This window comes from Biomphalaria glabrata, chromosome 4 (assembly GCF_947242115.1).
Source record: "Biomphalaria glabrata chromosome 4, xgBioGlab47.1, whole genome shotgun sequence".
In the NCBI taxonomy this organism is placed as follows: domain Eukaryota; kingdom Metazoa; phylum Mollusca; class Gastropoda; family Planorbidae; genus Biomphalaria; species Biomphalaria glabrata.
The window spans coordinates 4,932,467-4,950,000 of NC_074714.1; the positions used below are offsets into that span (position 1 = coordinate 4,932,467).

The following is a 17,534-nucleotide window of genomic DNA, read 5'->3' on the forward strand; positions in this document are numbered from 1 at the left end:
TTTTACACCGTAAGCACTAAAAGCGAACTATTTCCTGATTAGCCTTCATTTATGACATTCCTGTCGACTTTAATAACTATATGACCTATGGATATTTAGACATTAGCTTTACATTAGATACAGAAGAAGCAAGCGTAATGATATGGTATTTGAAAATAAAGTTGATATCGGTTCTAATTTGTTACACAGTTTTCAATAGACGAAAAGACAACCACTGTAGACTTTTAAATAGCAGCCTTCAGTTGTTGCTGGTGGCGAATCTTGCATAACATTCACTCAGTCTTTGTTTGGTTAGATAGTTTATAATAACTATAAATATTGACTGCGAATGACCAAGATTTAGCGTAGGTACTAAAGCGGGGGTGGTGGTCTGAAAATTATGTTTTAATACGATGAATCCGTAGTAAATCACTCGGGTATTTGTTAGAACATATTGGGTATTTGACAGATTTAAATTCCTCAATCTCTAATGGGCACCAGACATCTATTGAGAAAAGCGAAGTCTGTTAGCCACTTCGCTGGGCATGTAACACAATCGTAAATTGTAAGCTTCGCAGAAGGGTGACATATTCTTATAAAATAAAATGAGCTAATAGATTAGTGGGGCTAATGTATATATGTGAGAACTATCGACTTACACCAGACGTTTCTCTCTGCATAAAACACTCGGAAATGTTCCTCGCTGCTGGCCAGACCTGGGGATGAATAAACATTATCCTGACCTGGACATTGTTGCATTATACATTTGTGACATAAACTTAAGGTACAATAATATAGACATACATGGCTATGTAAATAAGGAGATACGCGGGTGGAAAGTAGGTGATGAATCTACGTGTCGTGTGCAAAAGGAAATCAAACTGCATGTCCTGTGCAAAAGGGTGGTCAACTTATAAAACCTTAAATTGAATATTAATTACAACACATGGAGGCGCGGTGGCTGAGGGGTAAAGCGCTTGGGAGGTCCCCGGTTCGAATCCTGGAGAAGACTTGGATTTTTATTTCGGAATCTTCTGAGTCAACCCAGCTCTAATGGGTACCTGACATAAGTTGGGGGAAAACTAAAAGCGGTTGGTCGTTGTGCTGGCCACATGACACCCTCGTTAACCATGAAACAGATGACCTTGACATCATCGGCCCTAGAGATCACAAGGTCTAAATGGGGAACTGCTTCTAACAATGTTCCCTAAGCAAAAAAAAGTAGCAATGGGAACCAATTAACATCTCTGAAACTGCTCATGCTTCTACTACAAATGTATGTCTCACAGGCGTGTCAGCTGTGAGGTCATGCTGGGAAGACTTTTGACATATTCCAGCGCGTTCTTCGGGTGTTAGCGCGTGAATTTAACGACCTGACTTTAATGATCTTTGGTTTGTTTACTGCCGTAGTGTATTTCCCAAAGACGATAACCAGTGAATTTAGAGGTTTAGTGACTTGACATTAAGGTTAGGGTGAGTGCGTCTCTTTCCCGGAATCCGACTTCTCACTGCCAAGCTTTTTTGAAATGTTTGGAATTAAAAGAAAACTAAAAATATTTGCATTCGTTTGAAGTAAACAATTTGGAACGGAATTTCTTCATTGCAAATCAAGTCATAGAATATATCTATTTTTTTTTTAGTTTCAGTGATATAACGCAAAAAAAAAATAGAAATGATAATGACCTTGTTTGATTTAAATTTAAAAAGCAAAGTGAAACAAATTTGAATACACGTTTTTTAAAAATGTATAACTGTATTGCCAAAAAAAAAAAATAGGCATATATAAACAATGCAAGTAGATAGCATACATCACTTTGACTAAAATATAGGCCTATATAAACTGTGCAAGTAGGTAGCATACATCACTTTGACTAAAATATAGGCATATATAAACAATGCAAGTAGGTAGCATACATCACTTTGACTAAAATATAGGCCTATATAAACTGTGCAAGTAGGTAGCATACATCACGTTGACTAAAATATAGGCCTATATAAACTGTGCAAGAAGGTAGCATACATCACTTTGACTAAAATATAGGCCTATATAAACTGTGCAAGCAGATAGCATACATCACTTTGACTAAAATATAGGCCTATATAAACTGTGCAAGTAGGTAGCAGTTAAAGCAGACTGAAGCATGAGCTGCTCTTTAAAGAGTTTGTGAAGGAGCATCTCTGTAACACTGACCACCATTAAGCTCACCAAAAAAAAAAGATTGTCTTTGGAAAATGGTCAAAGGCGGTCTTAGTGGGTGGCAAGTGGTTCGGAACCGAAGCGCTTTGCCACTCAGCCACTGCGCCCCTCCCCCCATGTGTCAAGGGCAGCAAAGAATATGCCCAGTCCAAAGAAACATAACTGTATTAACTCTTTAACTAACCCGCTATTCGAATGAAAACTTAGATGTTAAATATAACACGCAGCGTGATAATAAAGGAGTTAACTTTCATGGGACTCACCTTCGTCCAGGGCGAAACCAATGTTAAGTTTTCTAAACTCTTCTGTCCGAACGAATGTAGTCATTCCATGTACACCACCGATTTCTTCATCTTTTGAACAAGACATAGTGATTAGTGATCACAATACAATGTAATATACAGAGATTAGAGATACAGCAGAGACTAGACTTTACAAGCTTAGAGATTAGAGATTATATTACATGGAGAGTAGAGATTAAAAAAAATATTAGATTAGATATTACAATAGAGATTATAAATATAAAATAAAGTTTAGAAATTACAATGCATATATATATATGGCATTTATTTCTCGAGTGGAGATCTTTTCCCTTTGCAACTTCTTGTGTGACTAAAGAGGCCATTTGATACACAGCTGCGGTCGCTTGTTGGGCATATGTAATCACCAGGCGCCGTTGCATTTTCACCCTTTCTGCTTCTGTTGTGTATGACATCTGCAAAACGAGACCCTTCCTTTATGCTCTCTCTCTCTCTAGGTGGATCTATCAAGTGCCACTTTTCTCCAGCTGCTAGTGTTGATTTTGAAGAGCTTCATGTCGCGTTTGCATACATCCGTATACCGTAACAGTGGGTGACCAGCGGCTCTTCTGCCTTCTAATAGATCGCCACACCTCTCAATATCACACTACAGTGGATCCCTGGACACATTGATGTCATGAGAAATGAAAGGGCAGATAAGCTTTCAAAGGCAGGGTCATCTACGGTACAACCAGATAGACCTGTTAACTACCTCACCCTAAGGTCAATGTTAATCAACAACCACAAAGAGGAGTGGCTCACCAATGGGCAACAGGAAACACAGGCAGAGCCATGTACAAAGAAATAAAAATGCCTAACAAACTGGACAGTATTAACTTCCTCCCCCGCAAAGAACAAATTTGCCAACTAAGGACATGACACACACCTCTGTTAAATAACCATCTTAATAAAATAATTCCAAAACAACTCCCCCTTTGTAGACTCTGCGCCCACCCTTATAAAACCGTACACCATATCCTTTTTGAATACCCCTTCATAATCCACCTTAGGCAGACCCTAATACCACTCCAGCCCAACATAACTAACACCCTGTACGGCAGTGCTGAACAACTGAAGAAAACAGCACACTATTTTTCCTTGACACAGTCTGCAAAAGAGCTCACAGTTCAGCAGAAAATAGCTGGCTAGAAGAAGAAGAATCGCCATACAGAATGTCTTGTGGAAGTCGACCTACTGGCATTCTACGAACGTGGCTAAGCCAGCCAAGGCCTTTGCTGCTGATAACAGAGCGGATGTCCTGGCACCCTGCTCTTCGTAGCACTTCCCCATCTTATTTTAAAGATCCGTCTTAGGCATCGGAGGCGGAAGACATTCAACTTTTTTTCCTGCCATGAGTAGGTTGACCATGTTTCACTTCCGTATAGCAAAGTGCTCAACACACAGGTCCGGTAGACTAAGGTTTAGTATTGTTAGTCAGCAATATGTTGTCCCAGACTCTTTTCTGCAACTGTGACATGATGCCCATAGCTTTGGCTATCCTGTTGTTAATTTCTTTATCCAGTAGAGCGTTGTTGGATATGATGGGGCCAAGATAGCAAAAGTGATCAACAATCTCTAGTGGTTGGCCATTAATGTTTACTTGAGGTGCAGTATTTGTGTTCTGAACTAGTATCTTAGTCTTACTTTGACTAATATTTAAGCCGAACTTCTGGCAAGCAGCAGACAATGAAGAACTGCGAGGTGAAATTGGATTACACTAGAAGAAAAAAATCGCATATTGAATACATATTTACAGAGAAACAATGTCACAATACAAATAACATACTCTAATAGAACGGGCCAAATAAGTGTCCGAAATTCGTATTTACATTAAATATTACGCCATCATCTCATGTATATATGGGAGAGAACAATAGAGAATGGAAATAATAAAGATTAGTGATAACAATGCAAAGAGATTTGAGGTTTCAATTTCAATGAAAGTATTATAAAAGGAAGTGGGCATTTTATAACGTGACTTGTCCACATTGTCAAGCAGGGGCGGACTGGGTATCGAAATCGGCCCGAGCATTACCATATAAACCGGCCCACAAATGGCATGTCATATCATGGGCGTAGCCAGGATTTTTTCGGTGGAGGGGGATTTTTTTTTTTTAACCAACCCCCCCCCCCTTTTCTGCGATATATTTATAATTTTTCTTTGGTCGCGACCAGACCGGCCCATTTGGTTCCGACCCACCGGGCATTTGCCCGTTTGCCCATATAGCCAGTCCGCCCCTGTTGTCAAGTACTAAATAGGTTTCAATGAAGATAACTTTATCGTCATTGTGTATTCATAATTAAACCTTTCAGATATAAAAACACTGTTCTTTAAGGTACTGTGTTTCTTATATATCGGTACTGCTTTATAACATTGAAAAAATAAACAGTGGTGTAGCTAGTGATTTGGGGGCCAGGGGGGCCTTGACCTCTTTAGGGATGGTGTGGCCAACAGTAGGATTTTATAACCAAGCCAAACAGATTGATTGTTTGGACCATTGAATAATGCGTGAATCCAGAGTTCCTGTCGAACTCGAGCTGTCCTCGGTTGTTTTCATTCACTTGCTCGGCATCCACTCAACTATGCTAAGTCCTTAGAGATTGGCCTAGAACTAGCGTCCTCGATTAACTCAAGAGATAGGATTACTTAAAACACATACATGTGTAACATGGGAAGCGTGGTCAAGAGGCTAAGTGCGCATGAACTTGGCTTGTCTTGGCTACCTAGAAGGGGGCTCGAGGTTCGACACCCGACTCGGGCAGAGTAGTGTTTACTGAGCGCCTAAAGGCAGCACGGAAAACCAACTCCTAGATACCCCCTCCCCCCCCCCCCCCACTGGTCCACAAATGAGATTGCTATAAGCATGAAAGTAGCGCTATATAAAAGCTATAATAAACACCAGTGAAGTATGTAATCTAGTCACTCTTTCATTACGTAATTGTATGAATGGTGGAAGATAACTCTTCGAGAAAATGTGTCATTCATGGACATCAACACAAAAGTGGCTGATTTGAAAAGTTTTCGACCAAAAATTAATTTTTAAATCTCTACAAAATCTTTTGGACCTCTGCACTTTTCCGAGCGATGCTCCTGCCTCTGAAGTCCGTCCAGATAGTACTAAGCCTCCTTTCTATTTTAAAAGCGATTCTTTCATCGTTATTTATTAAGTCACAGAGGCAAGAGTATCGCTAGAGGGACCTTACATTGGATTGCTTTTATTAATTTGTAAACATCTTCAAAGGTTAATTTATTAGGCCATAAAAATGTGTGTATTATTCGAAATACTGCGGAGTTACGAGACTAACAGAAGTGTCAATCTTTTATTTTATATAAAGTTAATAATACATAATGCTTAGAGTTCTAGATATATCCATTTACATATATCAAGTGATAACATTATTACAGTGCTATATATAATTTTTGAATTATTTTTTTTATATCAGGTAATATATTTTGTGTACTATAAACTGTTTCAAATAATATCTTTTTTTTTTTTAAAAAACTTTTCTTATATCTAATATACTTTTACTCAAATGTATCTATAGTTAACCTCCCTTGAAATATGAAACAAATATAGAACATCTTTCTTGAATTAACAGGATATTGACAAAATGGAGCTTACCTGGGCCAAATACCACGTGAAATGTTCTAGGGAGTTGAGTCCCTTGCTGTTTGAGTTCCCTGATCGCTTCGAGATATCTATGAAGACAGTGAAAATAATTGTACATTTACCATACCATTGCCTGGTTCAGAACTTTCGCGATGAAGCGTGATATAAGTGTTTCTTGATTTATGGTCAAGTGATTTTAATACTATGGCTTCTCTTAGTCGCAAAGCAAGTATAGATCATCCCATAGCATAAACACACACACAGCATTTCCAACTCCCCACGCAAGGGCAACGGCAACTGCGAATACAATTCGTGATAAGCAGCGTCGCAGCCTCTGCCAGGGTGTAACAATGTGTGCTGCAGAGCTGCCTAGGGGTCGCCGACTCCTGATTTTTCCCCAGGGTTGACTCTCGAAACTTTTTTCTCATCTAGGTAAAGCTGAAAAGGAGCAGATGTTTGAATGTAGACTGTTGCTTCTCCTTGGTGAGTGGCCAGCTAAGGCTAGCGAGCCCCTCCTGCCAAAAGCTTACTGGTTAAGGCGCCAGTGGCTTGCCTTTGCCCCTTCTCCTGTTAGTGATAACTCTTCCGCCGGACTGGTTGTCAGAGGCTGAAACGCATGTCATTAGGAAGCATGTTATAGGTAGTGGAGTGTTTATATCCATTACCACTTCCGGGAACAACAGCCTTACAGAACAAAGTGACATTTATATGAAGTTTTAAATAGAAGAATACTCTTGAACAATGCTACAAGGACTAATGAATAATTTAATCATTTGATACTTACTGAATACCGACACATTTCATGTCCTGTAAATAAAAAATTAAGCCAAGAATCAAGAGATTACCAAACCATAATTGTATATTTTACACATAACTTGAGATGAAATATTCGAATGAAAATTGGAATTATCATATTTTAGTTTAAAAAAGGAGATAATTTCGTCCTACGCATTTCATGTGTCAATCTAGTCATGCTTGTTAATAAATGTCTTAAACTCTGCTAAGTCGTTGGTTTTCCAGGCTGATTCAGGCAACCCATTCCATTCTCTGATGGCACTAGGAAATAAGGAGGACTTTACGCACTTGTTCAAGCGTATGGAATAAGAAACCATTTACAACATTTCTTTCATAGACTGACCACAGAAACTAAATCTTCTGCTTTTACACCAATCAACTTCATGCTTTAACTGCTAGTCTGTTAAAAGCTTCGGAAGACAACATTGAGGAAAATCAGGAGCTGGTGACCCTTGGGCAGCATGTGGCACACAGTGCTACAGCCTGACAGAAGCTGATACGCTGCTGATTCCAGACTGCATCATATATTTACCGCTCTCTTGGACACATCAGCTGCTTGGAGAGGGGGGAAACTGCTGTGTGGCAGAGGCGTAGCTACGAATTTTCCATCGTTTTGGGCCCCGGGTGGGGGGGGGGCTTGACCTCTTTGGAGGCCCCTGCATATTTGCGTAATATTTAATTTTTAATGTAAAAAAAAACCCACTCACTTGGGGGCCCCCTCTTGAGGGGGGTCCCGGGGTATATTAAAATTCTCCCCCACCTCCCCCACCCTAGCTACGCCACTTCTGTGTGGGCAACATCGCTCTGACCCTAAACAATGCCCAGGCTTTCATCTCATTTCTACGACCATAGTCGTTCTACGACTGAAGGAGGCCAGCCACTCTATGATTATCTCCCTTTTCATGCCCACGCATTTCTTTCTTCAATTAATCTTCCTCGTCAATTGTCAATCTGCTTCTCTCGTGATACCGACCTGTGTTCCTCTGCCGTAAATGTCACCCTGCTCATCCTTGTGGGCGCTCAGGGGCGGATACTTCCAATGATCCTAGACCAACAGATACAAAGACAACAAGCAAAATGATTTTAAAAATCATTTTAAAAAAAAGGGAAATAACTCCATACTTACTTACAACTATATATCTTCAATCATGTAGACGTTATTTCCCTTATTTGATATCAAACAAAACAATTACCAGTAATTAATTATAATATTTATTAATTTTTGTAGCTCATTCGTCTTCTGTTAAGTACAGTAGATAATTGTTAAAAGTTTAAACTTGATCGGAGAATGGGTATGGAAAAAATGATGTGTACACTTATTTAAGGGGATGAAACTTACAGATTTACCCGTATTTGTGAATAATAAAGGATTTTTATCCCCAGTTAGTATGGAACATAGTAATTAATCAATAGTAATTAATTGACTAATTGGTAAATTTAAAAAAAAAGATTCATGTCTTGTCTATAACAATGAATAATAATGTTAAGATTCACCTTGATCCGAGAATGGGTGCAGGAGAAATAACGTGTAAAGACTTTTTATCAGACAGACAGACAGACAGAGTAGGTCGATATAAGCGTTGTCAATGTACCCATACAGTGAAGACAATATTACCCACCTCAGAGTTACCAACTAAGGTCGAGATAAGCGTTTTCAATATACATATATTGCGAAGAGAGTGCTATCCGTCTCAGAATTACCTAACACTTTACTCATGTATATATAAGCCACAAGATGGTTTAACAACCGGGTCACTAAGGTCAGCTAGTACGCACACCAGTATATCTGTCTTTAATAATGAATGATATCTCTAAATATGTTTTGATTTATTTTAAGGAAACCTCAGAATTTGCGCTACTCAATTTTAGCTTTATCATCATAGGAATCCTTGGGCCTTAGAGGCCTCTTTTTGTTTGCCTCCTTTTTGGGGCTTTATATGCCTCTTTTATGGACCCTATTGCCTCTTTTGTGGGCTCTTATTTTTTATTTTTTTTTTAATTTGTAAGTTCTCATAATTCACAAGTATTAAACCATAAACAATTGAAAAGTGATTTCCTATGCCACAATTTTTTAACGAAATATATATCATACAATCCATATTATACACATTATGTATACAGGCGTGTACCATTCCGAAAACATTTTCGTATATTTAATAACTTTCGCTAAATTTGTTTCTGTAGTTTGACTGTCTAGGGCTTAAGCACTATTCATTATTCAATATGCTACGAAAAATTCCTATAAGAGCTCTTTCGCATTCTGCATATAATTTTAAAGACATATTTAATAACATTATTCAGTTGTAGATCTAAATTTCTATCTTAAACTGTGAATCCTTGTCAAAGAAAGCTGCAAATTATTTCTTATCCCATATGCTAGGACTAATTCCTATAAGAACTCTTTCCTTCCTTGTGCCATTAAAGCATGGAACATTTTGGCTGAATTAATAACACTTATGCAATGACATAATGACCTTTTAAGTTCTTATAAACCCAACTATGTAACCACATGGACGTGTGTAGGACGTATATATTATAGATCCGTAGGAATGAACGGCTGTAATTTATCATTTTTTCGATCCACAATTTACACAACTTTTGTGAATTTGGAGAAATGATGGATCTTGTTTGCGAGCTTCCGGTTCCGTTCCCGCCTTTGCAATGTTCTCCCGCTCTGGTTCCTCTACAGCAGGGGTTCTCAACCTGTAGGTCGCGACTTTGATGGATCGATTGACGATTTGTCAGGGGTCGCCTAAGACCATCGAAAATATGGATTATATTTTGTGTATTCTTCTATTGCTGTGTATGTTATGGAGGGGGGGGGGTCCCGGCAGAGTGGGGGATAGTGAAAAGGGGTCGCCGAGCTTAAAAAGTTGAGAACCGCTACTCTCCACTATTGTAACTTATTCATTACCGTGAATAGGGGTGGGCTGGGGTGGCTAAGAGACAGGGCTGCTCTTGCAGGAGCATGTATCCCATGAGGCCTGATTGCGCATGCACGTTTCATTTGCTTAGCAGACGTTAAGGCTTGGTAGCTGGCGCTTTAAAAATATATGCTGTTAGAGTCTTAATTGGGTGCCACAGTGTTTTTTTAAAAACAGAATTTACAGAATATTACACTGATCTTGTTAGTCTCACTGAAAGAGATTCTATCCAAGGCAAAAGACAGAGAGGAATGGAGAAAGAGGGTTGACAAATCTTGTTTGCAGCCCCAACGGTCCAAGCGATTGAATTTGTAGATCGCTAGTGACGAAATATACACTTATTACGTGTCATATACGGAAAACTATGTAGTTCACAGCCGGGTCTGTTTTATTCACGTGAAATACAGCTCTTTTCTTTAATTAGCGAACTGGGAAACGTGTTGATATATTCGGATTGAGTTTCAGCATCGCTTTAAGCCAGCTGTTCACTTCGCACTTTCTGAGTATTTAGCGGAACACTTGGTCTACTTTTGTAGAGAGATTAATTCCCTAGGGGGCGCTGCTAGTTAATTATTCCAGTGGTTCATGCAACACCTATTCAGGCCTCGCCGAACACATAGGTTCCTCGGAACACTGTTTGGGAGACACTGCTTTAACTCTTTTCTCTCCGTAATTATTTACCACATTCTGATGGAATCAACGCTGGTATCGTCAGTTAGGAGAGAAAGAGTTAAGCTATTAATATAAAAATCCTAGATTAACAACGCAATCGTTTCAGGAATTCCTTCTCTGTATGCATAACATGGTCATTTTATTTTTTTTTAATTAAACAGTGAATATGTTTGTAATAAATTATTTTCTTTAATTAAGCGACTCTGCCCCCCCCCCCCCCACACACACTTTACCAAAACACAAACAGTACCTACGTAATACGAATCTCTGCGCTACAGAAACACCCATCCGATTACAAAACACGGTAAATGAACAAGCGAATGTCTAATAACCTATTATCCAGAAGACCTACCGGAAATGAAGGCACCACGTCTGTGTGGCAGTACAGCATGACTGATGGGAGTGTTACGTCACTTCCTGTCCAAGTGAGGATCTCCATGGTTCTGTTGGGCGTTAGCTGTGATTATTGAAGTCAACAAAACACAATCTTAAAGTGATAATGAACAATACCTAGCAATCTATTTACACATTCTTTCTAGCTCAGAATTAATGTGTACCCCCCTCCTCCCCAAATTATACATTAATGGCCGAGAGGCGAAATCTGCTGGGTTGCCTATAGAGGAGCTTGAGTTTAAATCTCGACTTGAGCTGAGTTATGTAATACATGCCTGCTGAGCGTCTAAAAGGCAGCCCAGAAACCTTATCCCTGATAGTTTTTACAGCCCCGCAGGTCCACAAAAAATATTGAAACATATCGCACTAAGCATACTATGAAGGATGGATTATATCAGTGTTTCCCAAACTTTCTTCCTGAACGGAACACTTCGCACATTCTGAGTATTTAGCGGAACACTTTATTTTTTTTAGAGAGATGAATTCACGTGGTGGTCTATTAATTAATTATTCCAGTAGTTCGTGGAACACCTGTTCAGGTCTCGCGAAACAATAGAAGTTTCGCGGAACACAGTTTGTGAAACACTGGCTTATACAAAAGAAATAATTCAGCGGTTCTCAACCTTTTAGTCTCGGAGACCCTTTTTTACCATTCCCCACTCTGCCGCGACCCCCCCCCCCTCCCCGCACACACACACAGCAATAGAAGAGTAGACAATAACAATCCATTTTTTTCGATGGTCTTAGGCGACCCCTGGCAAATCGTCAATCGACCCACAGGTTGAGAACCCCTGAAATAATTGAAAAACTTGATTTTTGTTTCTTATTGTCAATATTATTACCTCCCTGTCTAAAGTTTATAAAAGTTATTAATAACTTTGAAAACTGTCTTGAGTTTATTAGACGATGAAGGCCATTATTAGATACAATGCAAAGGCTGCTCAGACTATTTCTCATTGGTTTTGTATTTTGTCTAAGTCAGCATGTATTGATGTGGTGAACAGGTTGCTGGTATTTATTGCTTTGCTCTTAGATCGACCACACGAGTTTATCTTTATGGCCGGTGACTTTCTTAAATACACCCCACGGGACATGTCGATATAATAAGTATCACCCCAGTTTATTTATCTTACCCCCGTAACTGGCCGAATATCTCTCTCTCTCTCTCTCTCTATATATATATATATATATATATATAGTTAGATCCAGGGCCGGCCTTAGACCACTGCAACCTATGCGTCCGCAGTGGGCCCGCACATTCATAGGACCCCCGCGCTAAAACATTATAACTTATATATTTAAAGATTTCCCGCGGCCTTCTGATTTTCCAGGAGCTTCTGTAAATCTCCTAAAATTGAAAAATATACGAAAAAGTCCTGGGAATCTGAAAGTATTAAAATGTCCTGAAAACTCATTAAAATCTCTTTAAAAATAAACAAAATTGTCATTTTGGGGTATCATTTAATTTGAAAAAAAACAATTCTAACCGCGATATAAAAGAAAGGCATTGTCAGTTTTCATTTAATAACAATGTAAAGCAAGGATAAATTTATTTTCTAATACAAAATTTTAATTTTTACTTATTATCCTTATCCCTATCCTGACTGGGCCCCGCGCAATCCAGTTCGCATAGGACCCCCGCAATTGTTAGGACCGGCCCTGGTTAGATCAGCATGTGTTAAAAATAAGGGAGAGAACTCTTTCAATATCCAACTTTTTTTTTTCTCTCAAGTTACCATATGACAGCATAGCTGCAAAAATTAATGAACTGTTAATGCATATTCGTAACAACTAGCTTCATAAATCAATCACCTGGACAGAGGTGAAGGTCAAGCCAAGTTCAGCTGCATACTTTTCGTAAAACCTGCGAGCGCCATCTGGTGAATAAATAATTACACTAATTGGTGAGATCAGTTTTTTTTAATATATGACTATATTTTTTTTTATATTAAGAGCCACATTTTGTTTTTAAATACAGGCTGTCCTTTTTTCTTGTATTAAATTCTGAAACTGTTCCTTCTTAATTAATAAAGGCTAATTGGTCTCTGATTTATTACACATGGTTAGCCTTATATCATAAGACTCATATCTAACCCCAGGTTTGTAATAAAACAATATATCGCAGTCAGACAGAAAATGGAATTTTTTTTAGTGGTCGATTTCAAAACATATTTGAGAACTTGTGTTCTGATTGGGCGTGACGGCTGACTGGTAACGCTCTTGGCTTCCCGGGGGTTCTAGGGTTTTGAATTTCGGTAAGGGCAAGAATTTAGATTTTTTTTAAGGACGCCCCTGAGTTCGCCCAACCCTGATGGATACCTGACATTGGAAAGCAAAGGCAGTTTATCGTATGTTAGATAGCTAGTTTAGTTAGTTGTGTTGCGCACTTTATTAGACTGACGGCGAACGTACATTTTATACTGACGACATAGACTTTGGGTTAGAGATTAGAATATACTTTTATTTAATCAGTTACTGCTAGACTCTTGAGGGGATAACATCGTTATTAGTGACAGACTAGACTGTGGCACGTTCTGTAGTAAACGTTACTGAACTTTCATCTGGAGTGAACTTAGTCATTGAGTCTGTGTTCCTGTTAGTACCTTATCTATGGCAAGACAAAATACCAGATACAGAAGTCCTTCGAAGAGCGTGTCTGCAAAGCATCCACACAATCCTGATGCAGTCCCAGCTGCGATGGGCAGGTCACGTCTACAGAATGGAAGACCACCGCATCCCAAAACGACTCTTGTATGGCCAACTAAGCGAAGGAAAGCGCTCGCAAGGTGGGCAAAGAACGCGCTTTAGGGACACCCTCAAAGCTTCTCTGAAGGCGTTCAGCATAGACCCTGGCACCTGGGAGACAGATGCACATGACAGAGCATCATGGCGTCGCGCTGTGAAAACTGGCGCACAGGTTGCTGAGGAAAAAAGAACAACGCAGGCAGAAGAAAAACGCCAGGAAAGAAAAGCAAGACAAACGACACTAGCTCCAGCTGGAATAACCTGCCCAGTGTGCGGCCGAACATTCCGGGCTCACATAGGTCTCACCAGCCACATGAGGAGGCATAAAACCCCAGTGCAAAGCCCTCAGCCCCCTAGATGACAAAGTGGTCATCATCGAACCACGATGGACGAACTATATATACCTTATCTATATCTGTGACGGTGTGCATGATTTCAAGAACTCGCGATTAAAATACATCAAACAAGGTGCGCACGCACTTAGTCTAATTTAGCATCTTCTAGAAATACTTCAGCTACATTTGGTATACACATGCATCCGTTACACGTAGTGCTGGCCACATGACATCTTTGTGAGCCGTCATCGATAAAAACAGACGACATTTACATCGTCTTTACATCATCCTCGTCGCAAAGTTTGAAGGGGTACTTTACTTTAAAATTATTTCTTGAGCACAATGCCATCTTGTAATGAACCAGCTACTATAGTATTGATAGCATTTTGCTTGTTTAAATTATGTCTGTAAATTATACGTTTGGACACTCTGAAAAAGGTTATTATTCCGATGTAGACCGAATTCGTCAGGGCACAACGAAATGCGGGTCTCGAACTCCGGACCATTTTGTCGATAGCCAAAAGACCATCGTTATTCGATTAGGACGATGCGATATGACTTCACAGGCTTAGAGACCATTTGGTTTGGTCTTGATAACTTAAACAAGTTATCTGTTATCAGTGACTGTCTTCAAAGAGTACTTTAAAATGTTGTTAGTTTAATGATGACCTATAGTCTGAAAACATATATTTAAGTTACTTGCCCAAAGTATGTCTTCATGTTGTATCCAATGCTTTACACGAAGATTCAAATAGCGCTATCCCTTTGTTTTTAATCATGGCTTTTAAAGTCAATTAGTTAAGCAATCATTGCAGTAGTTTTTCACCACAATTCTTCTTCTTCTTACTAGTATTATTAATTATTTATCTATATAGGACAAAAGATATTCCTATTTCTAACCATTTTTTGTTTAGATAGCTAAAGAATTAGTTTCTGTTTCATTGCTTAAAAACAGCTTGCAAAATCCAACATTTTGATCGAATCGTACACTAGTCGTGAAGAAGCTCCAGAGTGATGTAATGGTTCAAACTCGTACCTCAATGTGTTTTAACAAGCAAAATATAAAAAAAAATAAAAACAAATACAGTAAATCCTAAAGGGGAGAACTCCACACTTACAATGAAATATTTCAATAACGTAGAAGTTGTTTCACATTTTCGATATCAAAACAAAATAATTAATCACAAAATAATTGGTTGACTAATTGGTTATGTTGAATTGACTCATGTTTTAATAGTTACAATAAATAATTGTTTAAAGCTTCAATGAATGGGTGATGGAGAAATAACATGTACAGTTATCTAAGGGGACAAAACCACACATATTTAGATCGAGCCATATATGTGAATACTGAAGGAATAACTTCTCTTGTCAGTATGAAACAAAATAGTTAATTACCAGTAAATAGTCTACTACATTTTTTTTTATTGATTCACGTATTATCTTCGCCAATGAATTACTGTGCAAAGTTTTAACTTGATCCGAGAATGGGTGTGGAAGAAATAACGTGTTCATAATTTTGTGAGTGAGTTGATATGCTCTTTGTAGCAACTTGCGCGTGCTTTGTGTGTGACTATGATGTAGTAGATTCAGGCCATTTCCAGGTAATTCTTCTGGAAGAACTCATGCATGACTGCCAGGACTGATGAGTCTAAATAGAGTGTAACATTTTCCTTTAAAAAACCAGGTGTTTGGTTTTCTCTGGCATTGAGAAGATTTGAAGAACAAAAAAAAACTCTTCGCCATATTTCATGGACTGAATGCATGCAACATTTAAATATAGCTTTGGGCGAGCTCGATGAGTGGTAAAGAGCTTGGGTTCCAAACCGAGGTTGTTGTTTTTTTTTATAGACGCCCTTGAATCCAGCCAACTCTAATGGGTACCTGGCATACGTGGGGGAAATAAAGGCTATTGGTCATTTAGGGTGGACACAGGACATAGATACAAATGACTTTTACATAATCTACACCCATAGATCGAAAGATCTAAAAGAGTTTACCTTATGTATTAGCTGATATAAAATTTAACGACATTAAAATTATTTTTGTTTACAAAGCCGTTTGGGTGGATTCTTTGACCCGTTTTTGTCTTCCCACTTCCCATTCGCGGATCAATTTGAAATTCATCAGAATTATTTATAGTCGAAGACAACATATAAATCAATTTTTTTTTAAATCTAACAAATTAATTAATCAATACGAGGTAATTAATTACTTTTTTTATAGAGAAAAGGAGAGATGAACTGTGCAGTATTGAGAGATATGGCAGTGATTGTGCGGTACATTTCCTTATATAAGTTTTGTTTTAAAAAAAGTTTTTTTTATTTTTTTATTTTGCTTGTTTTAAGGATATGTTCTTTTTTATGGCAAGGTGTGACCACATTAAAACATACCCATTCTTCACCCTCCCCCCCCCCCCTCACTTCCCCAAACAGGGTAGCCAGAGCTATAAAGATATATTTGAATATATAACTATATGTTTTTCACCAGTGGAAAGCGTGGTCGAGAGGCCAAGTGCGCTTGAACTTGGCTTGGCTTGGCTACCTAGAAGGGGACTCGAGGTAACTGAGCGCCTAAAGTCAGCACCCAGAATGGGTGATGGAGAAATAACATGTACAATTATCTAAGGGGACAAAACCACACATATTTAGATCTAGCCATATATGTGAATACTGAAGGAATAATTTGGGTTAGGGCCTAAAGGCAGCACGGAAAAGCGACTCCTAGATACCCCCTCACCACCCCACTGGTCCATAACTGAGATTGGACCAAAAGCGCTCTGAGCATGCTATAAGCATGAAAGTAGCGCTATATAAAAGCTATAATTAATAATAATAACAATGTGTCTTCTTTGCCTCATAAATATTGCATGCCACTCTAGGCTTCGGGGATCGATAGCCACTGCGTTCTAGCACCTGGACGAAAAGAGTCCTGCAATTCGGACAAGAGCAGACCAGAGCTGTCACACAAAAGGAACGAAACAATACAGTGCAGAAAGGTCGTAGTGGAATCTAGACCCAGAACCGACAAACTAGAGCAGACGACATTAATGTCAAACCTTTGTCATTGAACGTAGAAGTGAATTGGCCAAGTCGAAGGAGTAATGACATAAACATTGAATAGAAGCAGGTTGGATTGAAATCTTATTCTTTCTGGTCGATTTTTATTTCCAAGGATACGTCTAAATTTACAAGCAAGGTATTTTTTAATACGTTTAAAAAAAAACCAAAGCTTATGTAGGACAAAAAAAAACGCACATATAGTGTCATATGTCTCAATACTGCAAGATTTATCTCCTTTCTTATATGTATATATACCTCGCTTAGTGATATAGTCTCTCTCGCTCTCTCTCTTTCTCTCTCTCTCTCTCTCTAAAAAAAAAGGTGCCGGTACTCCATACCGGTGCGTACCGTCACAAAAGCCCTGAATATATATATATATATATATATATATATATATATATATATATATATATATATATATATATATATACAAATACTCTCTATTAGTTAAAATACTCTCAAAAAAAAAACGAAATATGGGACAAACTTTGACGTATTAATTCTTAACCTACATACATTCTA

The 17,534-nt window shown here is 38.6% G+C and overlaps 2 protein-coding genes across 3 annotated transcripts in view; one reads left to right on the plus strand and one right to left on the minus strand.

Moving 5' to 3' along the window:
• LOC106075197 (neuromedin-U receptor 2-like) overlaps positions 1-17,534 on the plus strand; it is a 181,631-nt gene that overhangs the window by 95,833 nt on the left and 68,264 nt on the right. The gene's annotated exons all lie outside the window — the stretch shown is intronic.
• LOC106052797 (aminoacylase-1-like) overlaps positions 1-17,534 on the minus strand; it is a 48,853-nt gene that overhangs the window by 30,993 nt on the left and 326 nt on the right. Inside the window, exons 2-8 of the mRNA XM_056025717.1 lie at positions 12,683-12,747; positions 10,830-10,934; positions 7,855-7,926; positions 6,871-6,893; positions 6,099-6,175; positions 2,440-2,529; positions 639-695 (exon numbers count right to left, since the gene is read on the minus strand). Coding sequence (XP_055881692.1) covers positions 639-695; positions 2,440-2,529; positions 6,099-6,175; positions 6,871-6,893; positions 7,855-7,926; positions 10,830-10,934; positions 12,683-12,747 — 489 coding nt within the window. The remainder of the gene's footprint in view (positions 1-638; positions 696-2,439; positions 2,530-6,098; positions 6,176-6,870; positions 6,894-7,854; positions 7,927-10,829; positions 10,935-12,682; positions 12,748-17,534) is intronic.